The sequence below is a fragment of the Thalassophryne amazonica genome, chromosome 23 (genome assembly GCF_902500255.1).
Source record: "Thalassophryne amazonica chromosome 23, fThaAma1.1, whole genome shotgun sequence".
Taxonomy (NCBI): domain Eukaryota; kingdom Metazoa; phylum Chordata; class Actinopteri; order Batrachoidiformes; family Batrachoididae; genus Thalassophryne; species Thalassophryne amazonica.
In genome coordinates this window covers 3,633,107-3,658,949 of record NC_047125.1, presented here as the reverse complement: position 1 = coordinate 3,658,949, position 25,843 = coordinate 3,633,107, and the positions used below count along the sequence as shown (strand labels likewise).

The window sequence follows — 25,843 nt, the reverse complement described above, 5'->3', positions numbered from 1 at the left end:
GTGTGTGTGTGTGTGTGTGTGTGTGTGTGTGTGTGTGTGTGTGTGTGTGTGTGTGTGTGTGTGTGTGTGTGTGTGTGTGTGTGTGTGTGTGTGAATGGTCAAAGTGCTTTCATGGAACTACCTTTTTCATTGCTGAACTTGCTGGTTTATCTTCATAATTTGCAAAGAGAACAGCAAAATGGTTTTATTTCTGTTTTGATAACAGCATCCTTTTATCCAACTTTTTCATGAAGCAAACAATGAAATGGTTTCTCTACATACTGTGTGTGTGTGTGTGTGTGTGTGTGTGTGTGTGTGTGTGTGTGTGTGTGTGTGTGTGTGTGTGTGTGTGTGTGTGTGTGTGTGTGTGTGTGTGTGTGAGAATGGTCAAAGTGCTTTCATGGAACTACCTTTTTCATTGCTGAACTTGCTGGTTTATCTTCATAATTTCCAAAGAGAACAGCAAAATGGTTTTATTTCTGTTTTGATAACACTGCATCCTTTTATCCAACTTTTTCATGAAGCAAACAATGAAATGGTTTCTCTACATACTGTGTGTGTGTGTGTGTGTGTGTGTGTGTGTGTGTGTGTGTGTGTGTGTGTGTGTGTGTGTGTGTGTGTGTGTGTGTGTGTGTGTGTGTGTGTGTGTGTGTGTGTGTGTGTGTGTGTGTGAATGGTCAAAGTGCTTTCATGGAACTACCTTTTTCATTGCTGAACTTGCTGGTTTATCTTCATAATTTGCAAAGAGAACAGCAAAATGGTTTTATTTCTGTTTTGATAACAGCATCCTTTTATCCAACTTTTTCATGAAGCAAACAATGAAATGGTTTCTCTACATACTGTGTGTGTGTGTGTGTGTGTGTGTGTGTGTGTGTGTGTGTGTGTGTGTGTGTGTGTGTGTGTGTGTGTGTGTGTGTGTGTGTGTGTGTGTGTGTGTGTGTGTGTGTGTGAATGGTCAAAGTGCTTTCATGGAACTACCTTTTTCATTGCTGAACTTGCTGGTTTATCTTCAGAATTTGCAAAAAGAACCGCAAAATGGTTTTATTTCTGTTTTGATAACACTGCATACTTTTATCCAACTTTTTCATGAAGCAAACAATGAAATGGTTTCTCTACATACTCTGTGTGTGTGTGTGTGTGTGTGTGTGTGTGTGTGTGTGTGTGTGTGTGTGTGTGTGTGTGTGTGTGTGTGTGTGAGAGAATGGTAAAATTGCTGTTTTATCTTCATAATTTCCAAAGAGAACAGCAAAATGGTTTTATTTCTGTTTTGATAACACTGCATCTTTTTATCCAACTTTTTCATGAAGCAAACAATGAAATGGTTTCTCTACATTGTGTGTGTGTGTGTGTGTGTGTGTGTGTGTGTGTGTGTGTGTGTGTGTGTGTGTGTGTGTGTGTGTGTGTGTGTGTGTGTGTGTGTGTGTGCTTTCATGGAACTACCTATTTTCATTGCTGAACTTGTTTTATCTTCATAATTTCCAAATAGAACAGGAAAATGGTTTTATTTCTGTTTAACAACACTGCATACTTTGATTGTTTGTTTGTGTGTGTGTGTGTGTGTGTGTGTGAATGGTCAAAGTGTGTTTTATTTCTGTTTTGATAACGCTGCATCCTTTGTTCCACCTTTTTCATGAATCAAACAATGAAACTTTTTCTCTACATACTCTGTGTGTGTGTGTGTGTGTGTGTGTGTGTGTGTGTGTGTGTGTGTGTGTGTGTGTGTGTGTGTGTGTGTGTGTGTGTGTGTGTGTGTGTGTGTGTGTGTGTGTGTGTGTGAATGGTCAAAGTGCTTTCATGGAACTACCTTTTTCATTGATGAACGTGCTGGTTTATCTTCATAATTTGCAAAGAGAACAGCAAAATGGTTTTATTTCTGTTTTGATAACACTGCATACTTTTATCCAACTTTTTCATGAAGCAAACAATGAAATGGTTTCTCTACATTCTGTGTGTGTGTGTGTGTGTGTGTGTGTGTGTGTGTGTGTGTGTGTGTGTGTGTGTGTGTGTGTGTGTGTGTGTGTGTGTGAATGGTAAAATTGCTGTTTTATCTTCGTAATTTCCAAAGAGAACAGCAAAATGGTTTTATTTCTGTTTTGATAACACTGCATACTTTGATCCAACTTTTTCATGAAGCAAACAATGAAACTTTTTCTCTACATACTGTGTGTGTGTGTGTGTGTGTGTGTGTGTGTGTGTGTGTGTGTGTGTGTGTGTGTGTGTGTGTGTGTGTGTGTGTGTGTGAATGGTCAAAGTGCTTTCATGGAAGTACCTTTTTCATTGCTGAACTTGCTGGTTTATCTTCATAATTTGCAAAGAGAACAGCAAAATGGTTTTATTTCTGTTTTGATAACAGCATCCTTTTATCCAACTTTTTCATGAAGCAAACAATGAAATGGTTTCTCTACATACTGTGTGTGTGTGTGTGTGTGTGTGTGTGTGTGTGTGTGTGTGTGTGTGTGTGTGTGTGTGTGTGTGCTTTCATGGAACTACCTATTTTCATTGCTGTACTTGTTTTATCTTCATAATTTCCAAAGAGAACAGCAAAATGGTTTTATTTCTGTTTTGATAACACTGCTTCCTTTTATCCAACTTTTTCATGAAGCAGTGAAACCTTTTCTCTACATACTGTGTGTGTGTGTGTGTGTGTGTGTGTGTGTGTGTGTGTGTGTGTGTGTGTGTGTGTGTGTGTGTGTGTGTGTGTGTGTGTGTGTGTGTGTGTGTGTGTGTGTGTGTGTGTGTGTGTGTGTGTGTGTGTGTGTGTGTGTGTGTGTGTGTGTGTGTGTGTGTGTGTGTATATATATATATATATATATGGTCAAAGTGCTTTCATGGAACTACCTTTTTCATTGCTGTCAACTTTTGTTGCTGGAGTAGCAGCAATCCAACCAGAAGTCAGTCTGAAGCCATACAGGCAGCTTTCAAAGGGGGGATAAAACCCAGGACCTCCCGGGTTTTAGGATTTAGAACTCCTGAATGACACACAGAGACCAATATTCCTGATCTGTTACTGGAGATCAATTCAGTGTGGATCCATACAAAACACGTCCCTGTGGCTCTTCTGCTCCAGGCAGGTGGCCCTCAGCAGTCGTGAACTTCACTGTCCTGACCTCTGGTCACTGTGTGTGATAGGGAGACGGGGATGTCTTTATTTCGTTTTCTTTGATCTCATTTGTGTACTTTCATTAATTCTTTGTTTACTTCCATGGACATTTAAACAATACATTCATTGTTCTTATGTTTTATGGTCTCATTATTTTGCCATCAAACATTTTATTTGATTTATGAACATCTGTACAACATTTAATTGCTTCTGCTGCTGTGACAGCACGATGTGGTATCACACCTCTCACCGTGCTCAAACTGTGGGATCGTACAGCATCCATACTCGGCTGTCCGACTGTCTGTTCCTCCCAACTGTGGCTAGAAGTTTTCAGGTTTCACTCATTCTGCCTGTTTTGACCTGATTCCCCAACTTTGTGTTGTGTGTGAAGGGGCCTTTATTGATGTGAATAATTTGACAAATGTTTGCAGATGATACAACCCTGATTCTTTCTCATTCAGATTCCAGGGTCCAGATAAAGAGGCTAATGTTAGCTTAGCAGCCTGGACCACATGGTTTAAATGAAATAAATTATCTCTGAAAGTTAAAAAATCAGATTTTATGATATATGGAGGTAAAAAGTCAAATTCAAACTGAGTGGACTGAGCTGTCTGGAGTGATGTGGACTCAATTCCTGGGAACGTTTGTTGATGTAAAGTGAAGTTGGAGAGAAGCATCAGAATGGGTTAGTTGAACAATCAATCAATCAATGTGGATAATAATGAGGGTCAGTCACCTGGTCTCCAGAAGAAGAAAAACTACTTACTTACTTCTAGTTAGTACTACAGTAGTGGTTGGGTCGTATCTACTAACTGACTACATACTCAGTATTCAGGCTCAGGGCAGGTTTACACACACTACCTTGTTCAAGGGCAGTAGGAGGAGCCTGAAGATGACCAACCTGTTTTTAAAGTCAGGAATAAACACACAGACACGGAGACAACATGGAAACTCCAGACAGACTGGACCTGGACTTTGGTGGGTGTGACGTCAGTTGGCCCTTAGCGGTCAAACCCCCAATGAGACAGAGGCAGAGACAGAGGCCGAGGCAACTTGATGTGGTCCACAACTTTAATTTTCTTACTTTATCACTACCCTTCCAAAAAGAACAAAGAAAATCGTACATAAAGTACAAAATACCCAGAGAGGTGGTGGGAATAGTCTCTCCCCAACTGCCACTCCAGAATGATCTCTCAGGCGCCTTTTATCTGGTTTGACTAATCGGGTTAAACCATTAAAATCTAAAAAGTTAAGAGCTAACCAACTACCTCCTAACACCTATCAAAACCCTCCATACCTTTAACCAACCCAAAACCCATTTAAAATCCCACCATCTCTAAACCTAAACTTAAACCCCCCAAAACCACCTACTTACTAAAATTCATACACCAATAAACCCCCTTAAACACATCTCCCCCCATGACTCCCCTGCCTTGGTCTATCCCAGAACCTTTATCATAGCAACAGTTTCCAGTGGGACCTCTTTGCCGCCTGGACACAAGACATGAGGTAAGGAAGACAAATTACAACTACACACCTCAATACTCAATCCTACATACATCAAGGTGCTTCCTAACTAAAGTAACTGTACAGCTATGAAATCACTAAGTAACAAATTAGCTATTTGTTACAGTGGGAATTGAACCAAAGTCCTTCTTGCTGTGAGATAAGTGATACCCGCTGCACCACCCTGCTGTCTTTCCAGCAGAGACTGAAATCCTTTAGTTCTGGTTCAGAGACATACCTGAGCGTTGATGTGAAACTGAATCTGATGAAAAAGTTTAGAATTCAGAGAGACGTTTTGAACCGTTTGAAGCAGAAACTAAATCTTGACCTGAGAGTCTCCAGGTGACAGTGTGGACTCTCCAGTCCAGCAGACAGCAGCTTCACTCCTGAATCCTGCAGCCGGTTCTGACTCAAGTCCAGTTCTGTCAGATTGGAGGACTGAGAGCTGAGAACTGAAGACAGAACTTCGCAGCTTCTATCTGACAGATCACAGCCAGATAACCTGCAGAGACGATTCAAAACAAGAAAGATTTTCACTTTAACTTTAACAAACTGTGCATCTTGTTTTCATTGTTCTTTCAGTTAGAACTCAGTTATTTTTGTCTCACCAAAATCTTTTTTTTTTTTTGTGATACGAAGACGATCAGAACCGTGACTTTAAGTCTGGATCTGATCTGTGAGTTCTGTGATCTGTTACACCCAGAGTTCAAATGTCAAAGTGTCTCTGTACTTACAAAACTTTTGTAGATTCTTTGATCACTGGCAGCAGCAGCAGAAGGCTGATATTTTTTCAGGTCAAACACGTCCAGATGTTGATCTGAGGACAGTAAGATGAAGGCCAGAGCTGATAAATCAGAACCAGACAGACCACATCTAGAGAGACTTCCAGAGTTCAGGAGCTGTTGTATCTGATCCAGTAGAAAACGATCCTTCAGTTCATTCAGACAGTGGATCAGACTGATGTTTCTCTCTGCAGACAGATTCTCATTGAGCTTATTGTTGATGTAAATGACTGTTTCCTGATTGGTCCCTGAGATTCTGTCTGTCTATGTCATCAGGCCTCGTAGGAGAGTGTGATTGGTCTGCAGGGAAAGACCCAGAAGGAAGCGCAGGAACAAGTCCAGGTGTCCATTTGGACTCTGTAAGGCCTCATCCACAGCACTCCTGAGTACACTGAGGCTGCTCTGATATCGATGCCACACTCTGTCAGGTCCTCTTCATAGAAGATCAGGTTCCCTTTCTGCAGCTGCTCAAAAGCCAGTTTTCCCAGAGACACAATCATCTCCCTGTTCTCTGGATTCCACAGTGGATCTGTCTCAGCTCCTCCATCATACTTGACCTTCTTCACTCTGGACTGAACCACCAGGAAGTAGATGTACATCTCAGTCAGGGTCTCTGGCAGCTCTAGAGTGTCTCTGGTGTCCAACATGTCTTCCAGAACTGTAGCAGTGATCCAGCAGAAGACTGGGATGTGACACATCATGTGGAGGCTTTGTGATGTCTTCACGTGGGAGATGATTCTTCTGGACTGTTCCTCATCTCTGAATCTCTTCCTGAAGTACTCCTCCTTCTGAGGGTGAGTGAAGCCTCTGACCTCTGTCACCATGTCCACACACTTAGGAGGGATCTGATTGGCTGCTGCAGGTCGTGTGGTGATCCAGAGGTGAGCAGAGGGAAACAGGTTCCTCCTGATGAGGTTTGTCAGCAGAACATCCACTGAGCTTGACTCTGTCACATCAGTCAGGATGTCATTGCTGTGGAAGTCCAGAGGGAGGCGACACTCATCCAGACCGTCCAAGATGATCAAGACCGGGAAGTGCTGGAAGCTGCAGATTCCTGCTTCTTTGGTTTCAGGAAAGAAGTGATGAACAAGTTCCACCAAACTGAACTTCTTCTCTTTCAGCACATTCAGCTCTCTGAAAGTGAATGGAAATATGAAGTGGAAGTCCTGGTTGGTTCGTCCTTCAGCCCAGTCCAGAGTCCACTTCTGTGTTAAGACTGTTTTCCCGATGCCGGCCACGCCCTTTGTCAGCACTCTTCTGATTGGTGGCTGAGTGTCAGCTGAGACTTTAAAGATGTCTTCACATGTGATGGTTCTTTGTGGTGAGTCTGTTTTCCTGGATGCTGCTTCAATCTGTCTGACCTCTTGTTCCTGGTTGACCTCTGAAGCCCCGCCCTCTGTGATGTAGAGCTCTGTGTAGATCTCCTTCAGAAGAGTCGTCTTTCCTGCTTTAAAGATCCCCTCAAACACACGCTCAAACTTTTGTTTCACCTTAGTTTTGAATTTATGATGACAAACTTCACCACGAGTTCCTGAAAGAACAGGACAGATCAGTTCTTGAATGATGATATCACTTCCTGTTTCCCTGACAGAATTCACACATGAATATATTTAAAATGGACAAACGTCATTTAGCGTCTGTGTTAAATGGGGACAGAAGTTGTCTTACTGCTCTGCAGACAGTCAGCCAGCTCATCATAATTCATTCTCCTCATGAAAGCCACTGTGAGGTCCAGGAAAACCAGTCAGATGCTCCTCTGCTCCTCCTCCTCACTCTGACTCTCCAAGTATTCTGCATCATTTGTCAGGAGAAACTTCTGGATCATCTTCAGCTCATTTTTCATAAACATCCCCATGTTCTCCTCGATGTTCTGCAGCAAAACATCAACATGGACATAGAAACTCATCACTTTGTTACAAGTGTGGATTTTGTCTCCACATTATATTTTTCACTGTGTGAGATTCTCTGGATTTTGTTCAGAAAATTTAATTCAATTAAAAACAGACTGAAAAGTTAAACCCTTGAGATCATCATTTTTCTGAATTTATATATAAAAAAAACATAAAAAATTTGTCACTTTAAACAACAACAACAATAATAATAACTAGAAGCACTCAGAGAGTGCAAACCTCTACCAAGGCCATAGGGTCACCGACCCTAAAGAGATTCCCTCCTTGGCACAGTGATCTATTCAACAATTCAGTGTTACAACCAAAACTATGATACATACACTTTTCTTTCCTTTATATTTGATATCCTTGACCATGAAAACATACCTCTAGTACTTGGAATCAATTTTATGTCTTTATTAGTTCTAAAGTTATTGTATAAAAATGATTTTTCGATAATGGCGGTTTTCTTCTGGATCTAGCTCCATAACATTTGAAGCTACATCAAATCTGACGACACCTTACTGAATCAGTACAGATTCAGCTACAGTTTGGTGTTAGTTGTGCATCTCTAGCTTCATTTGTCACCTCACACTGACACATTTTCTATTTTCCCTATATTTTTCCATATTCTGAATCACCAGATCCGGAATCCGGATCCGATCATCACCAAACTTTGTTGTTTGATAGAACATTTGACTATGTTACACCCTACTTTTTTTCAAGCCTTTCTGCCTTGTTTTTGTGGAGTAAGAAACTACAATGTCAAAATTCCCCCTATCCCGCAATGGTGAAGAATCCTTTAAAAAATTCCTGGATCCAGATCGTGATCCAGATCACCACTAAAAATTAATCACTTGTTCCTCTTGTCTTTTCCAACCACTCCACAAAATTTCATCAAAATCAGTTCAAAACATTTTGAGTTATCCTGCTGACAAACAGACAGACAGTCAAACAAACAAACGCAACCGAAAACATAATCTCCTTGGTGGAGGTAATAACAATAATAATAGTCATTGTGTGTGTTGATGAATCCATGAATGATGCACTGATGAACATGAATGAGAGAATAAATATCATCAAAGTGTTTGTTGCTGCAGCATGGAGACATTATGAACAAACTGTCCAATGAGGACATCAGATGGACGTCAACAGACCGTAAACGTGTAGTTCAGATGTCTTTGATGGAACCCTGAGAACCTCTGAGCTCTGCTGCTTCACTCTGTGGACCAATCAGAAACAGTTTACTCACATGATGTCTGAACACAAATAGCTTCAAGTTCACATCAACCTGCATCGTTGGTCTGAACACTCAAACTGGTTTTCATGGTTTTCTTGTTGGTCCCCCTGAGAGTTGACCTTGTTGTTTGTGTTTCCCTTCCACAGTCTTGGCAGGACGGTCCGCCGTGCCAGAAACAGTGACGGCTCCTCCATCAGTACCACTAAATGAAGAGCTTTGATCCTGACTGAAGATGTTAAATGTTGACTTCCTGTCTGTGTTTCTGGTGTCTGCAGTGAGGATCAAACTGACTGATCAGGAACTCAGGATCCGTTCATGCAGCTGCTGTTATTTGACAGATGTCCACATCCTGTTCTGTCTTCTCACAGCTCACTGGTACCGAAGAACCTCCTCCCTCTACGGGATTCTAAGTCGCAGTCACTGAGTCTGTTCTCCAGCAGGTCGGGAACATGATTTCCTCAAAGTTGTCTCTTTCTGTCCAGATCAGATGGCCCTGAAAGCAGCAAACCAGCAGTGGACTTTGACAACCACCGGGTCCAAGAATCCAACAAGGTTCAAGACCCCGAAGTCTAAACTGTGACTTTTCCACACTGAGGCTGGAAAGTTTCCTCACAGCTTCCAGATGTAAAAGTCTGTCCTTTCTGTAGAAACTGATATATTCTGTCCAACTGGAAGCTTTTCACAAAATGTCAGTAAGCCAAATTGTCTTCTGCCCATTTAAACAAGTTAAATTATAAAGTATCCTGAGAAGAGACTTGAGCGTCACAAGGTTTAACAAGTTCTGTCCCTAACTCACCATCTGATGTCAAACAAAACCTGTCTAACATTCCAGGAAGAGGATCAGCCTCAGACAGCTACTTAAAGTAGCCGGTCCAACGTGACAGGACAGCAGAGGTATATGGGGGGATGGGGGGTGGGGGTCGTCTTCCCGCTCCTCCTCATAAACGTCCAGGATCTGGTAACCAGCTGTGTCCATGTCAAATCAAATCAAATCAATTTTATTTATATAGCGCCAAATCACAACAAACAGTTGCCCCAGGCGCCTTATATTGTAAGGCAAGGCCATACAATAATTACGGAAAAACCCCAACGGTCAAAACGACCCCCTGTGAGCAAGCACTTGGCAACAGTGGGAAGGAAAAACTCCCTTTTAACAGGAAGAAACCTCCAGCAGAACCAGGCTCAGGGAGGGGCAGTCTTCTGCTGGGACTGGTTGGGGCTGAGGGAGAGAACCAGGAAAAAGACATGCTGTGGAGGGGAGCAGAGATCGATCACTAATGATTAAATGCAGAGTGGTGCATACAGAGCAAAAAGAGAAAGAAACACTCAATGCATCATGGGAACCCCCCAGCAGTCTAAGTCTATAGCAGCATAACTAAGGGATGGTTCTGGGTCACCTGATCCAGCCCTAACTATAAGCCTTAGCAAAAAGGAAAGTTTTAAGCCTAATCTTAAAACTAGAGAGGGTGTCTGTCTCCCTGATCTGAATTGGGAGCTGGTTCCACAGGAGTCCACAAGTTCTCCAGCCAAACAGTCTCATCTTCAGATGCTTGTATTGACTAATTAATTAATCAATCAAAATTCCTGTTTATGATCAAAGTCAGAGGATAAATAATCATGACATCATAAAGACAGAAACATGTTAGTGTCAGTCAGACCTCTACTGGTGGTTGGCTCTCACTGCGGTATTGTATCACTTCCTGTTCCAGAGCACAGTGGTGTTTTTCTGTATCTGTTAGCTGTTTAATCTGCGCAGTTAGATTGATCTAGATAACTAGATAACGATTTATTTCACAGTGTAATCTTCACATGCCTTAACTAAAGCACTCCCTCTGCTGAATCACCTCTAAATTATTTACACATTATTCACTTTGTGTGTTTTTAGGAATCCGCTAGCTTAGCGCAGCTACTAGCTCTTAGCTGGTTTAGCATGGTGGCTTCTCCTGTCTCTCCTGCACTTTTCTGCTCTGGGTGTGAAATGTTTAGTTATTCCTCGGCCTCCTTTAGCAGTAATGGTACTTGTAATAAGTGTAGCTTATTCGTAGCTTTGGAGGCCAGGCTGGACGAATTGGAGACTCGGCTCCGCACCGTGGAAAATTCTACAGCTAGCCAGGCCCCTGTAGTCGGTGCAGACCAAGGTAGCTTAGCCGCCGTTAGTTCCCTTCCAGCAGATCCCGAGCAGCCGGGAAAGCAGGCTGACTGGGTGACTGTGAGGAGGAAGCGTAGTCCTAAACAGAAGCCCCGTGTACACCGCCAACCCATTCACATTTCTAACCATTTTTCCCCACTCTGTGACACACCCGCCGAGGATCAAACTCTGGTTATTGGCGACTCTGTTTTGAGAAATGTGAAGTTAGCGACACCAGCAACCATAGTCAATTGTCTTCCGGGGGCCAGAGCAGGCGACATTGAAGGAAATTTGAAACTGCTGGCTAAGGCTAAGCGTAAATTCAGTAAGATTGTAATTCACGTCGGCAGTAATGACACCCGGTTACGCCAATCGGAGGTCACTAAAATTAACATTGAATCGGTGTGTAACTTTGCAAAAACAATGTCGGACTCTGTAGTTTTCTCTGGGCCCCTCCCCAATCGGACCGGGAGTGACATGTTTAGCCACATGTTCTCCCTGAATTGCTGGCTGTCTGAGTGGTGTTCAAAAAGTGAGGTGGGCTTCATAGATAATTGGCAAAGCTTCTGGGGAAAACCTGGTCTTGTTAGGAGAGACGGCATCCATCCCACTTTGGATGGAGCAGCTCTCATTTCTAGAAATCTGGCCAATTTTCTTAAATCCTCCAAACCGTGACTATCCAGGGTTGGGACCAGGAAGCAGAGTTGTAGTCTTACACACCTCTCTGCAGCTTCTCTCCCCCTGCCATCCCCTCATTACCCCATCCCCGTAGAGACGGTGCCTGCTCCCAGACCACCAATAACCAGTAAAAATCTATTTAAACATAAAAATTCAAAAAGAAAAAATAATATAGCACCTTCAACTGCACCACAGACTAAAACAGTTAAATGTGGTCTATTAAACATTAGGTCTCTCTCTTCTAAGTCCCTGTTAGTAAATGATATAATAATCGATCAGCATATTGATTTATTCTGCCTTACAGAAACCTGGTTACAGCAGGATGAATATGTTAGTTTAAATGAGTCAACACCCCCGAGTCACACTAACTGCCAGAACGCTGCAGGATTGTCTTAGACATAAAGACATGGATGACCTCTAATTTCCTGCTTTTAAACTCAGATAAAACTGAAGTTATTGTACTTGGCCCCACAAATCTTAGAAACATGGTGTCTAACCAGATCCTTACTCTGGATGGCATTACCCTGACCTCTAGTAATACTGTGAGAAATCTTGGAGTCATTTTTGATCAGGATATGTCATTCAATGCGCATATTAAACAAATATGTAGGACTGCTTTTTTGCATTTACGCAATATCTCTAAAATTAGAAAGGTCTTGTCTCAGAGTGATGCTGAAAAAACTAATTCATGCATTTATTTCCTCTAGGCTGGACTATTGTAATTCATTATTATCAGGTTGTCCTAAAAGTTCCCTGAAAAACCTTCAGTTAATTCAAAATGCTGCAGCTAGAGTACTGATGGGGACTAGAAGGAGAGAGCATATCTCACCCATATTGGCCTCTCTTCATTGGCTTCCTGTTAATGTTGGGAAAGTGTAGTGACACGGACCCACAACAGGGGGCGTAAATGAACGGACAATAGAAGGAGTTACATTTGAACACTTTACTGTTGTGAATGCCACAACCACACACAGCAGATTATAGAATGAATGCAAAGTCAATTAATAAAGGTGTCGTGTGGGCAGGCTCGACGATAGGAGACGTCCGTCTAGAGAAGAACCGGAACCACACGATTTCCTCCACCACCGAACCCGAAGGATACTGGAGCCGCCAGGTCCCGAGTCCCCCAGGTGGCCACCGTCTCCGCGTGTCAGATCTGGTACTGCTGACGAAGAGCAAAGAGTCAAGTGTGGGTGTGTGTACACCCAGTAACAACAACGGTGGGAATTCCACCTCGACCTCTAACACACACTCGTGCAGCTCCTGTCTCAAACACTTATCTGGCGGAAAGCAGAGCGAAGCAGTCGCGGCCCACGCCGGTCCTCCGGGGAGACAGCTGCAACAATGTATCTACTGGAATCAATATTGGAATATTCAGGCTGAGAGTATTACCTCCGTAGAAGAACGATATCTTGGCGATGTGGTGGAGGTGTCATCCTGCTTTTATCCGGGGTGAAGTGCAGATGATCGGTGACAGTTGTCATAGTTGATGAGTGACAGCTGTCACCTCGGCTGTTCCTGTGAGGCGGCAGCGCCCTCTCGTGCCTGAAGCCCGCACTTCAGGCAGGGCGCCCTCTGGTGGTGGGCCAGCAGTACCTCCTCTTCTGGCGGCCCACACAACAGTTAATTCTAGAATAGAATTTAAAAGTCTTCTTCTTACTTATAAGGTTTTGAATAATCAGGTCCCATCTTATCTTAGGGACCTCATAGTACCATATCACCCCAATAGAGCGCTTCGCTCTCAGACTGCATGCTTACTTGTAGTTCCTAGGGTTTGTAAGAGTAGAATGGGAGGCAGAGCATTCAGCTTTCAGGCTCCTCTCCTGTGGAACCAGCTCCCAATTCAGATCAGGGAGACAGACACCCTCTCTACTTTTAAGATTAGGCTTAAAACTTTCCTTTTTGCTAAGGCTTATAGTTAGGGCTGGATCAGGTGACCCAGAACCATCCCTTAGTTATGCTGCTATAGACTTAGACTGCTGGGGGGTTCCCATGATGCACTGAGTGTTTCTTTCTCTTTTTGCTCTGTATGCACCACTCTGCATTTAATCATTAGTGATTGATCTCTGCTCCCCTCCACAGCATGTCTTTTTCCTGGTTCTCTCCCTCAGCCCCAACCAGTCCCAGCAGAAGACTGCCCCTCCCTGAGCCTGGTTCTGCTGGAGGTTTCTTCCTGTTAAAAGGGAGTTTTTCCTTCCCACTATCGCCAAGTGCTTGCTCACAGGGGGTCGTTTTGACCGTTGGGGTTTTTCCGTAATTATTGTATGGCCTTGCCTTACAATATAAGGGGCCTTGGGGCAACTGTTTGTGATTTGGCGCTGTAAAAATAAAATTGATTTGAATTTATTTGATTTGAGTCAGAGCTCACGTCTGTCCAGCAGAGGAACGCTGTCCTTTAAAAACAAGAGGATTATCCATGGACCAGTCACTGTTCAGGGACACACAGCTGGGTTCAGGTCCAGACGAATCTGCACTCTGATGCATCCTGACAGAAAAACAACACAAACACAATTAAAGATCAGAAAACATCATCAATAATGTTTGAAAGCAGTGGCAGCTGGTCAATAGAGGGCGCTATGCTCCCCCTCAAAAGACTGAGTTAAAGAAAATCTACTACATAATTAATGAATTAGAAATAAGTCTGGTATTTTCAGAATCAGAGTCTGTCAGTGTGAATTTAAATGTGTTCCAACAACATTTCAGTTTTTTAATTTCAGGAAGAGTAAAGTCCACTTCCTTTTTGTGTTGCCACTCATTAAAAGTCAGAAATGTTTCCGCCCGTCCATAATCATGGGAGTTGAGGCTCAGTTTTAATTTGATCTTCAGCCTGTCCCTCAGGGATGCAGCTGTAATCTAAATTTTATTGGACAAATCAGTCACACGTAGTACAAGAGGTTCACTCACCCGACGTCACTCTGGACGGAAGCATTACATTACTGGTACACCGAATGCAGGGAATATTTGAAACTTTTAATCAAAGCTTTGAATCAAAGTCTCGCAGGTTGAATTTAAAATAAGCAGTTGGTTAGCAGGATGCAGATGGACAACTTCAAACTTCAACAAAAAGTGATTTTTAAGACTTCAATGTTTCAACACCATCAAAAGATGATCCAGTAGAGACTAATAGAGTGATGATAACACACTCTGAAGTTTACAGCAGTTACACACAGTCAACATTAAATACACTGACTGATTTACCTCAAACAGGCAAGTGTGTGTGTGTGTGTGTGTGTGTGTGTGTGTGTGTGTGTGTGTGTGTGTGTGTGTGTGTGTGTGTGTGTGTGTGTGTGTGTGTGTGTGTGTGTGTGTGTGTGTGTGTGTGTGTGTGTGCGTGCGTCAGCACTGGGTGCAATTAATAATTGTGCACCAATGCAAGCACTGAGGGCAGATACTGATGGTGCAGTGATGAGAGCAGTTTTCCCATAAATACAGTTCTCTGTTCTTCTACTACAAACTGTACAGTAATAACAACACTAATACTATCACCAATAATAAGAATAAAAATATATTTAACAACTAAAACATTTACTCAGAATGACTCTATGCCTTAGATTTATGACAATCCTGCACTACGTGGAACTGATGAGTAACATAAAAATATGTTTACTTAATTTCAACTTTTCTGCAGAACATAAGTCAGATTAATTCATTCATTTTCTGCCACTGATCCAGGTCCAAGTCATGGTGACAGTCGACCAAGCAGCTCAAACCACACTTTCCTATCCTCAGCCAAATCCTCCAACTCTTCCTGTGGGAACCCAAGGTGTTCCAAAGCCAGCTGGGAAATATAACCCCTCCAGGTGTCCTGGTCTTCCTGGGGTCTCTTCCCAGTTGGACATGCCTGAAAGACCTCTTGACGGACATGACCGGGGTCTCCTCACCAGATGCCTGAACCACTTCTGTTGGCTCAATTTCGATGCGAAGAAGCACCAGCTCTACTCAGTGCTCCTCCCAGATCGTTGAGCTACTCACACTGTCCTGGAACATAGGCCCAGATACCCGAGAGAGGAAAGTTCATGAGTGTAGGTGAGGATAGGAGTGTAAACCGCGAGTCTGGCCTTCTGGCTCAGCTCTTTCTGCACCACTGTGGTCCGGTACAGAGTTGGTAAAACAGACGCAGACCCAAACAATCTACTGCTTTCACACTCCAACATACAGTACCCCCACTCATGAACAAGACCCCAAAAGATGTAAACTCCTCCACTTGGGGCAGTAACTCTCCGCTGACCCAACAGGGACAATCCACCAACAGATGACCATGGTGTCAGATTTGGAGATGTTGAATCTTATGGCAGTTGCTTCACACTCTGCCTCAAACCTGCTCAGTGTGAATCTGAGGTCAGAGTCTGATGAAGCCAACAGAACCACATCATCTGCAAAATAGCAGAGATGGAAATCTGAGGTCACAGAGATGGAAACCCTCCAGTCCCTTCCTGTGGCTTGAAATCCTGTCCATGAACATCATGAACAGGACTGGGGACAAGGGACAGCCCTGGCAGAGTCCAACACCCACGGGAAACAGGTCTGATGTGATGCACAGAATGTGGACACAACTCCTATTTTGGTGGTATTGAGACCGGATCATGTGATGCAGAGGTTCTGGTACCCAATGCTCCTGCAGCACCATCCACAGAACACAGAGGAATCAGCTTTTCTATTGTTTTTTCTTCTAAACATTGTTGGAACTCGGGCATAACTGGGTTTGTTTGGGGTCATTGCTTTACAATGAGGTCACTAGAACTATGAAAATGAGGGTGAAATCAAACACCTTGTCTTATCAAACAAACATGGAGTATGATGTCAATTTGAGATAAAAGCAAAGAAAAAATGAAAACTTGTAAAACAAACGAACAAATAAATATACTACTACAAATACACTTTAGGCAGTATAACTAAAGTAGAAACATTCAGTTACACACCAACACCACACACTACAATTTATGCAGATATTTAAATAAAATTCATAAAAGTGGTATTAAGCACATTAATGTATTGATATCATGATATGTTTTGATTATCAGATGTCCAATGATGCACACTGGGAAACAATATGGAGCTGCACTGCAGACTGAGATTCACCAGATCACAGAGACATCATGAGAACAGAAACATGTTAATGTCACTCAGAGCTCACGTCTGTCCAGCAGAGGGACGCTGTCCTTTAAAAATAAGAGGATTATCCATGGACCAGTCACTGTTCAAGGACACACAGCTGGGTTCAGGTCCAGATGATTCTGGACTCTGATGGACACTGAAAGACAAACAGCACCAACAATGTATTAAAGATCAGAAAACATCATCATCAGTAATGTTTAAAAGAACAAATACCTGTAAATATCTTTATAACAGGCCACAGTTTACTTTACTGTCCATCCTATGAATACCTCAGTTTTGGATTTTTCAGTCTTGTTAAGTGTCCAAAATGTATGATAACAGATTTGTAGGGTCGACTTTAGGCAATATAGAGTGAATTGAATGATTAACCGCTACAAGCATGTCATGGTCTGGCCCTTTTGGGGCCAGCTGTTATGATTTTGGACTTTTTTTTTTTCCCATATTCTGAGCATTTGTGCCATGTCTTATCATTTTCATGTTCATGTTATGTTTGCTTTTGTTTCATTTATTCTCTGTGTATCTTTTCTTTGCTACATATTTAGTTTTGCTTTATTGTTTATTATTTGCTTTCACTCTTGGTCCCTTAGTTGTTTTAGTCTTAGTTTCATTCTGTTTATCACATTTATTATATTATGCTGTAGTCACAGGGTTTTGTTATTTATCGTCAGTGTTTCTTATCTGAGTATGTTCCATTTGTTATGTATTGCACTTTCTGTTTATCAGTTATCTTGTTTCATTAATTGCATTATTCTGTAGTCATCGGGTTTGTTTATTCTCTGTTTATCAGTAGTTTATTTTGGCTCTTCTCATTTGTGATTTCAGTTATGCTTTTATGTCTGGTTTTGTTTTCAGTTCTCATGTTCATGCTCTGTCCTGGTTATAGTTGTATTTTAATCTGTCCATGGTTTCTGTTTTTGCCTCATCTTCTTTGTTTGCCCCTGCACTAGCTCTTGTGTCCTCGTCTGTCACTCTTTTTGCTCTGTTTTCTTCCACTTCCACTCTTGCACCTGCTCACGTGTCTTTGTCTCTTTCATCACTCCACTCTGTGTTTTCCTGCTTTCACTTTCTTGCACTGTGCACAATGTTTGTCTTCCCCGGTCACGCCCCTTCCAGAACTTTCACTGACACCTGCATCTTGTTTCACTGATTACACCACCACTTATTTAAGCCCTCACATTCTCACAGCTCACTGCCAGATTGTTGTCTCTGTACACCTTCCAGCCCTGTTCCTTGCTTTGTTCTTGCCTGTAAGTATTTTGACTCTGCCTTGTTTTTGACCTTGACTTTGCCTTGCCTCTGATAGCTCTTACACCATGTTTTTTGACCTGTGCCTGTTTTTTGTACCACGTATCAGCCTCTTGTCCTTTTGCTACCTTTGCATCGCTGCTGGACCACCCGTGTACCGACCCCCTGCCTGTTATTAAACCATTTGAACTTTATCAGTCTTGTAAGCTTGCATTTGTGTCCCTCTGGTTTGTGCCACGCCTGATAAAGCAAGAATGTGTTAAAATTTAAGTATCATCTTATGTTGCATTAATAACTGCTGTCTGGAGTCTGTTTTATTTGATCATATTTCACCCGTCAATACCTTTATTCTGATACCACACATGCCTATGTTCATGCATGGTTTTGTGGCATCAGTAAAGAGAAATGCTTTTATAAAAGAATATTCATTTTTTTCATATCTGAAAAAGGTGTCTAAAGGAATTGTTTTCTTTAAATTGAAGTAGAAATAACCCTGTTTTCCATACGCAGTGTTCAGATACATAAGATATCTGAGATCCTTGTCTCGCTTAGTCAGAGCAACAAAAGTCTCTCATGGTGTGATCAATGTAAAGTTTCTGTTTTTCAATACACAATGTTCAGATACATGGGATATCTGAGTTTTGTTTAGTCAGAGCAAGTACAAAAATAAGCTGTTGCCACACATTCACACATGGTATTTCTTATCTTATTTTGCTGATGTTGACACTTCACTAAAGATTGAAACTGTCCTTGTTCCCGCATTTTCCAGCATATACGTCATAAACCGGGAAACTCGTAGAAGTGTGTCATCTGTAGCACCCCAACTCCACTGGAGACAACAACGATGCACAAGGGACACTGAAAGGTGTTTTCCAGTCCCGTCTGTGTCCTTTACCGCCCCTTCTCAGTAAAGTTTTAGGCTGTACAAATGACCCCGTCGTGTGTAACATGACCTTAAACATTTTTGTCTGTTTTAAGAATGTTAAAAATATGTTTGATCCTGTACAAACAGGATGAATATTTTTTTCAGTGCACGTCAAACAAACAGATCGAGTCTGGGCCATGCTGACATGTTTTGGATGGTTCACTTTCTGAACCTTCTGTTCAGTTTCAGCAGAAGCTGATTTTCTGAGTTCAGAGTCAGTCCAGCTTCATTTGGGCGTGAAATGGAAATTGTCAGTTCAAATGTTGTTGACATGCTGTGTTTACTGTATTTTATCGATGATAAATAGCTTCTTAACAGCTGGGACACACTGAAACACTTTTTGTTTGTCATTTATACAGAGGAATACGTAATATATTTGGGTGTGTGACTTTTCAGTAGAAAATCTGAAATTATTTCCTTTATTTGTATTTTCAGTCACAGTAATTTGCTTAAATTGGTCAAATATTTAATTTAACATTATTTAATGCACTGCATAAATAAAGGTCAGCATTTTCCTGACAGAAAAATTTTTTTTTTATATTTTTCTGTGGCCTGAGTCACTGTCCTGCACATATCAGCTGAGTGTCAGTGAGATTCAAACTAATATGAATCAGCTGTTATGAAAATATTTATTACAATGGTAATAACCCTAACCAGATTAAGAGAATTCTTACTGATCAAACACCAAATTACCAACAAAGACATTATGCAACATTAACTGAAGAACTGAAACATAAGGACCAACATCTTCAGGACATCCTTCAAAGCTGTGAGAAGAAATCACTGACTGTATTTGGGTGATTCTTAGACTATGGGCACTTATTATGTCCTTTCATATATATTGTATGAAAAACAGAAAGGGGAAATTTCACACTTTTATAGTTATCTTTACAATGAAAGTGTGTTAAGAACTTTGTTCTAGTAGTCTATGATGACTTTTTCAGCATCATTATATGCAAATATTTCCGTTTTGTGCTTGTCCCACACCCAGACTTTTGATCTTCAATGATAAAAATGAATGGTAAAGAAACGTTTTTTCTAATGTTTTTAAAATATCAGTAAAATAATCAAAACATAATTGGGGTATTCAATGTCATACAACTGTTTTTTTTTTTTTTTTTTTTAACAAAATGGAGTTGTCCCACACTATTGCCAAAATTTCCACCACAACACTGTAATGTCCCTAAACAGTTTGTATGAAAGATTGTTTGGGTAGTTTCTATGGAGATAAACAGTGACATCAGAGCACATGTACATAGCGCCAAATCCCAACAAACAGTTGCCCCAAGGCGCTTTATATTGTAAGGCAATGGTGTGGTGGAAATTACATTTACAAGACCAATAGTGCCCGTAGTTAAAGAATCACCCATTTATCCTGGACAAAACCTGTGAGACGTCACCCAGAGGCTTTCTACAGAGACCTGGAACAGCCGATATTAAGCCCATGTCTGAGTGTCACCATGTTGGCAGCAGCACTTATTTTTACTCCGTCATGATGAACTCATTAATGCGTAAAGGGTGGAGTGTGTGTGTGTGTGTGTGTGGCTCCGTGTGTGATGACAGAAGCCTGAACACACCCCTCTGAGTCCAAACCACCTCAGCTAACAGGAAAAACTGGCTTCAAGTGTTTATGAAATCAGATTTTTGCGGATTGTGCAGAGGTGTGTCAATTTCATTTGACGTGAACATTAAAAGTTATGAGCCACTTATTTTCTCAGTAATCGTATATTATAGGAACCTAACAGATCAGGTCAAAGGTGATAACGCTGTTGGCAAACAGTAAGTGGGTGATTCTTTAACTACGGGCACTATTGGCCTTGTAAATGTAATTTCCACCACACCATTGCCTTACAATATAAAGCGCCTTGGGGCAACTGTTTGTTGGGATTTGGCGCTATATACATGTGCTCTGATGTCACTGTTTATCTCCACAGAAACTACCCAAACAATCTTTCATACAAACTGTTTAGGGACATTACAGTGTTGTGGTGGAAATTACGGCAATAGTGTGGGACAACTCCATTTTGTTTAAAAAAAATCACAACAGTTGTATGACATTGAATACCCCAATTATGTTTTGATTATTTTACTGGTTTTATTCAGAGATATTTTAAAACATTAGAAAAAACGTTTCTTTACCATTAATTTTTATCATTGAAGATCAAAAGTCTGGGTGTGGGACAAGCACAAAACGGCAATATTTGCATATAATGATGCTGAAAAAAGGTGAAAAAGTCATCAGACTACTAGAACAAATTTCTTAACACACTTTCATTGTAAAGATAACTATAAAAGTGTGAAATTTCCCCTTTTTTCTGTTTTTCATACAATATGATCAAAGGACATAAGTGCCCGTAGTCTAAGAATCACCCAAGTATGAACGTTTCACTCAGTGTGAATTTTGCTTTGATAATCTGTGAGAACATTTCACAGATTATTTATTACAAAATGCTCCAAAACACAGACACAGCCTCCACAACAGCGAGCAGCCGCACCGCGCGGACAAACGACACAGTGAGAATTGGAACCACACGCCAATTATACAGAATCTGATGGCTTAAAATGTCAAACTAATAAACTAGAAAAACATTCACCTCATACAACTGTCATGGAGAAGAAAACTCTCTGTAGAGATGAAAACTTATTGGTACCAGACTGTAAACATGTTTATTTCTGCTCTGAAGTTGGACATTTTAACATTGTCTTCTATGGGAATGTGCTCCTTTTTGAAACCAGACTCAAGTGGCCAGACAAGGAACCGCAACTTTTTCTTTCCTTCAGCAGGGCTTCAGCTGAGGTCATTGAAGTTTACTGCTTAGATGATTTCAAATCAGAAACACCGAAATGTGTGTAGTTAAGTTTCTGTGAGCAGGTGACGGCATCACGTCATTTTTTTTTTTTTTTTCCCCCACAGAAGAGTCAGTGCTCAGGCGAAAAACAGGATTATGATCTATTTTAGACATAGTCTGGAATGAATTGTGACTTTAAAGGTAGTGAAATTTGTAAAGTACTAATATATATATATATACTCAACAAAAATATAAACGTAACACTTTTGGTTTTACTCCCATTTTGTATGATATGAACTCAAAGATCTAAAACTTTTTCCACATACACACCATCACCATTTCCCTCAAATATTGTTCACAAACCAGTCTAAATCTGTGATAGTGAGCACTTCTCCTTTGCTGAGATAATCCATCCCACCTCACAGGTGTGCCATATCAAGATGCTGATTAGTGCACAGGTGTGCCTTAGACTGCCCACAATAAAAGGCCACTCTGAAAGGTGCAGTTTTATCACACAGCACAATGCCACAGATGTCGCAAGATTTCAGGGAGCGTGCAATTAGCATGCTGACAGCAGGAATGTCAACCAGAGCTGTTGCTCGTGTATTGAATGTTCATTTCTCTACCATAAGCCTTCTCCAAAGGCGTTTCAGAGAATTTGGCAGTACATCCAACCAGCCTCACAACCGCAGACCACGTGTAACCACACCAGCCCAGGACCTCCACATCCAGCATGTTCACCTCCAAGATCGTCTGAGACCAGCCACTCGGACAGCTGCTGGAACAATCGGTTTGCATAACCAAAGAATTTCTGCACAAACTGTCAGAAACCATCTCAGGGAAGCTCATCTGCATGCTCGTCGTCCTCATCGGGGTCTCGACCTGAGTCCAGTTCGTCGACGTAACCAACTTGAGTGGGCAAATGCTCACATTCGCTGGTGTTTGGCACGTTGGAGAGGTGTTCTCTTCACGGATGAATCCCGGTTCACACTGTTCAGGGCAGATGGCAGACAGCGTGTGTGGCGTCGTGTGGGTGAGCGGTTTTCTGATGTCAATGCTGTGGATCAAGTGGCCCATGGTGGCGGTGGGGTTATGGTATGGGCAGGCGTCTGTTATGGACGAAGAACACAGGTGCATTTTATTGATGGCATTTTGAATGCACAGAGATACCGTGACGAGATCCTGAGGCCCATTGTTGTGCCATACATCCAAGAACATCACCTCATGTTGCAGCAGGATAATACACGGCACCATGTTGCAAGGATCTGTACACAATTCTTGGAAGCTGAAAATGTCCCAGTTCTTGCATGGCCGGTATACTCACCGGACATGTCACCCATTGAGCATGTTTGGGATGCTCTGGACCAGCGTATAAGACAGCGTGCACCAGTTCCTGCCAATATCCAGCAACTTCGCACAGCCATTAGAGGAGTGGACCAACATTCCACAGGCCACAATTGACAACCTGATCAACTCTATGCGAAGGAGATGCTGCACTGCATGAGGCAAATGGTGGTCACACCAGATACTGACTGGTATCCCCCCCCCAATAAAACAAAACTGCACCTTTCAGAGTGGCCTTTTATTGTGGGCAGTCTAAGGCACACCTGTGCACTAATCATGGTGTCTAATCAGCATCTTGATATGGCACACCTGTGAGGTGGGATGGATTATCTCAGCAAAGGCGAATTGCTCACTATCACAGATTTAGACTGGTTTGTGAACAATATTTGAGGGAAATGGTGATATTGTGTATGTGGAAAAAGTTTTGGATCTTTGAGTTCATCTCATACAAAATGGGAGCAAAACCAAAAGTGTTGCGTGTGTTGCGTTTATATTTTTGTTGAGTGTATATATACACACACACACACACTGAGTGTGAATAATGACGGTGTGGCGATGTGAGTTCTGACCTCTGACCTGGTCAACAGCCAGTTTCAGATCCTGGTCTCACCTCTGATCTTTGATCTGGATCTCATGGTCCCCACACAGACCGGTTTTCAGGGGTCCCTCCTCTGTCTTCACACTGATCCATGTCAGAGTCCACACCTTCACACAAACAACAACATGCTGTCACACAGGATTTCCCAGCATTCCTCTGTGTCACATGACAAACTTGAATCTCTTTTCTTTGTCTGTTTGAGCCTTTATGAGGTCAACACCTCTTTTCTTTTTCCTCTCACACATTATTAAAGTGTGTCTTGTAATAATTTTATCATAAAAACAGCTGGTTACACACCTGCATTGACTGAAGAAAGTTATTGTTTAAAAACTTTCAAAACACAACATGAAGTGACTTTAACTGAAGCTTTCTTTAGAAAATTATCTTTTCTTATTTTTAAAATCAACCTCATGAAATATACTGTGACGTTGAACTTGACAAAAATGAAAGGGAAAAAAAAAGACTCCACCGTGGACCTCTGCCGGCCGCACGACCTGAAAAAATGTTGTATCCACAGGAACAAAACATCACCACAGTCAGACAGAGGAAACAAACTACAAACAAACACTTTATGACATCATCTGAACGTAAAAGAAAATATTTACTTGATTATCAGCAGCCAAGAGAAGAAACAAAAACACAAACAGTCAAAAAGAAAATTAAAACAAAATAACCTCTCAGCTAAACCTCCACCTTAAACCCAGGAACCAAAGTGAGACACAGAGAGACAGATTTACTGTAAGAACATGACGTCTCTGACAAACCCGACAAACCAGTTAGAGAGAAAGTCCAACAATCAGACACATAAGAACAGCCTTTAAATTCCAGGACGAGATCAGAACACAATGTTTAAATTCCTTTTCAGTTTCACTTCAAAGTGTGCAGTTTGTGGAACTAAAGCCTGACTCTGTGTGTGTGTGTGTTGTCAGACTCTGAGGTCTGTGTCCGTCCGCACACAGACTCACTCTGTCCTCCTCCTGCTGCTCTTACAGACCTTTAATGCACCAAAAACACACTCATGGTTCTGGTGTCTGCTCGTGCCCACGGCATCATGGGTAACTGATGCACCTGTGAAAGACTCACCAATCATACTGTTACAGTCATGCAGGGTTGTCATGACAACCAAGTACCCATGCAACTTCTCTACCGACTCAATAAGCCCGTCTGTGCACGTGCTCAACATCGTAAAGGTGTGATCAGAGTGCACGTGATGGACTGACCACAGATTTTGTGAAAACACACCAAAGTAATTTTTTTTTTTTTTTTTTGCAGGTGCTATGGGGGAGTTTGGTATTTTTATTAAGTAAGGGCTTGTGTGTCACAACGGCTTTCTGCTCCTCCTCTGCCACGTTCCCAGCTCGGGGCTCTATGTTAAAATGTAATATTCACCTAAAAGTCCATGAACAATCTTACCTCAAAACAATACTCTTGATCAAAAATAACTGACAACTGAATCTTTGACAGCACAGTAAAATTGCTGCAATTTACGCACACATACTACAACCTCAGTTATGTACAAGAACAACCACAATCTCCTACCAATTAACAAAACTAAAGCTTTAAAATCAACCAAAGGCTCATTTATATTATATCAATAAAACAAGCATAAAGAGACAATAACAAGAATTCAAAATAAATGCCATAATCCCCAATTACATTTAATTAACACACTGCAGCCGAATAAACACACTCTTACCTTTTCATAATAAAACAATCCTCTGGTTGTTATGGTTAAGGACAAAGGCGTCTGAGTTTTTCTTGGTCCAGGGCTCGGGTTCTGTCTGGGTTTATTGCCAGCAGTGCCAGGTTAAATAGTTCTCTAAATGACGCAGACATGAGAAACTGCGCTCACAGCTCACTGATGTGACAGGACGGGTCAGAGATGTGGACAGGAGTTTAATCAATCAATCAATTTTATTTATATAGCGCCAAATCACAACAAACAGTTGCCCCAAGGCGCTTTATATTGTAAGGCAAGGCCATACAATAATTACGTAAAAACCCCAACGGTCAAAACGACCCCCTGTGAGCAAGCACTTGGCGACAGTGGGAAGGAAAAACTCCCTTTTAACAGGAAGAAACCTCCAGCAGAACCAGGCTCAGGGAGGGGCAGTCTTCTGCTGGGACTGGTTGGGGCTGAGGGAGAGAACCAAGAAAAAGACATGCTGTGGAGGGGAGCAGAGATCAATCACTAATGATTAAATGCAGAGTGGTGCATACAGAGCAAAAAGAGAAAGAAACACTCAGTGCATCATGGGAACCCCCCAGCAGTCTAAGTCTATAGCAGCATAACTAAGGGATGGTTCAGGGTCACCTGACCCAGCCCTAACTATAAGCTTTAGCAAAAAGGAAAGTTTTAAGCCTAATATTAAAAGTAGAGAGGGTGTCTGTCTCCCTGATCCGAATTGGGAGCTGGTTCCACAGGAGATCTCCACTGATAACTGGTCAGTGTGGCTGATATCTGGACTGAAGTCAAAAATCATGGAGAAAAAAAAAAAACACTTTGCTTGTCTGATATCTTTCAC

At 41.8% G+C, this 25,843-nt stretch overlaps 1 protein-coding gene and 1 long non-coding RNA gene across 2 annotated transcripts in view; one reads left to right on the top strand and one right to left on the bottom strand.

Annotated features, from left to right (window-relative positions):
* Positions 1–25,843, bottom strand: part of LOC117504818 — a 3,434,143-nt gene that overhangs the window by 2,250,574 nt on the left and 1,157,726 nt on the right. The window contains exons 6-7 of the mRNA XM_034164343.1: positions 16,437–16,553; positions 13,671–13,787 (exon numbers count right to left, since the gene is read on the bottom strand). Coding sequence (XP_034020234.1) covers positions 13,671–13,787; positions 16,437–16,553 — 234 coding nt within the window. The remainder of the gene's footprint in view (positions 1–13,670; positions 13,788–16,436; positions 16,554–25,843) is intronic.
* Positions 1–25,843, top strand: part of LOC117504873 — a 241,270-nt gene that overhangs the window by 5,768 nt on the left and 209,659 nt on the right. The window contains exon 2 of the long non-coding RNA XR_004558931.1: positions 24,256–24,265. This is a non-coding gene — a long non-coding RNA (uncharacterized LOC117504873). The remainder of the gene's footprint in view (positions 1–24,255; positions 24,266–25,843) is intronic.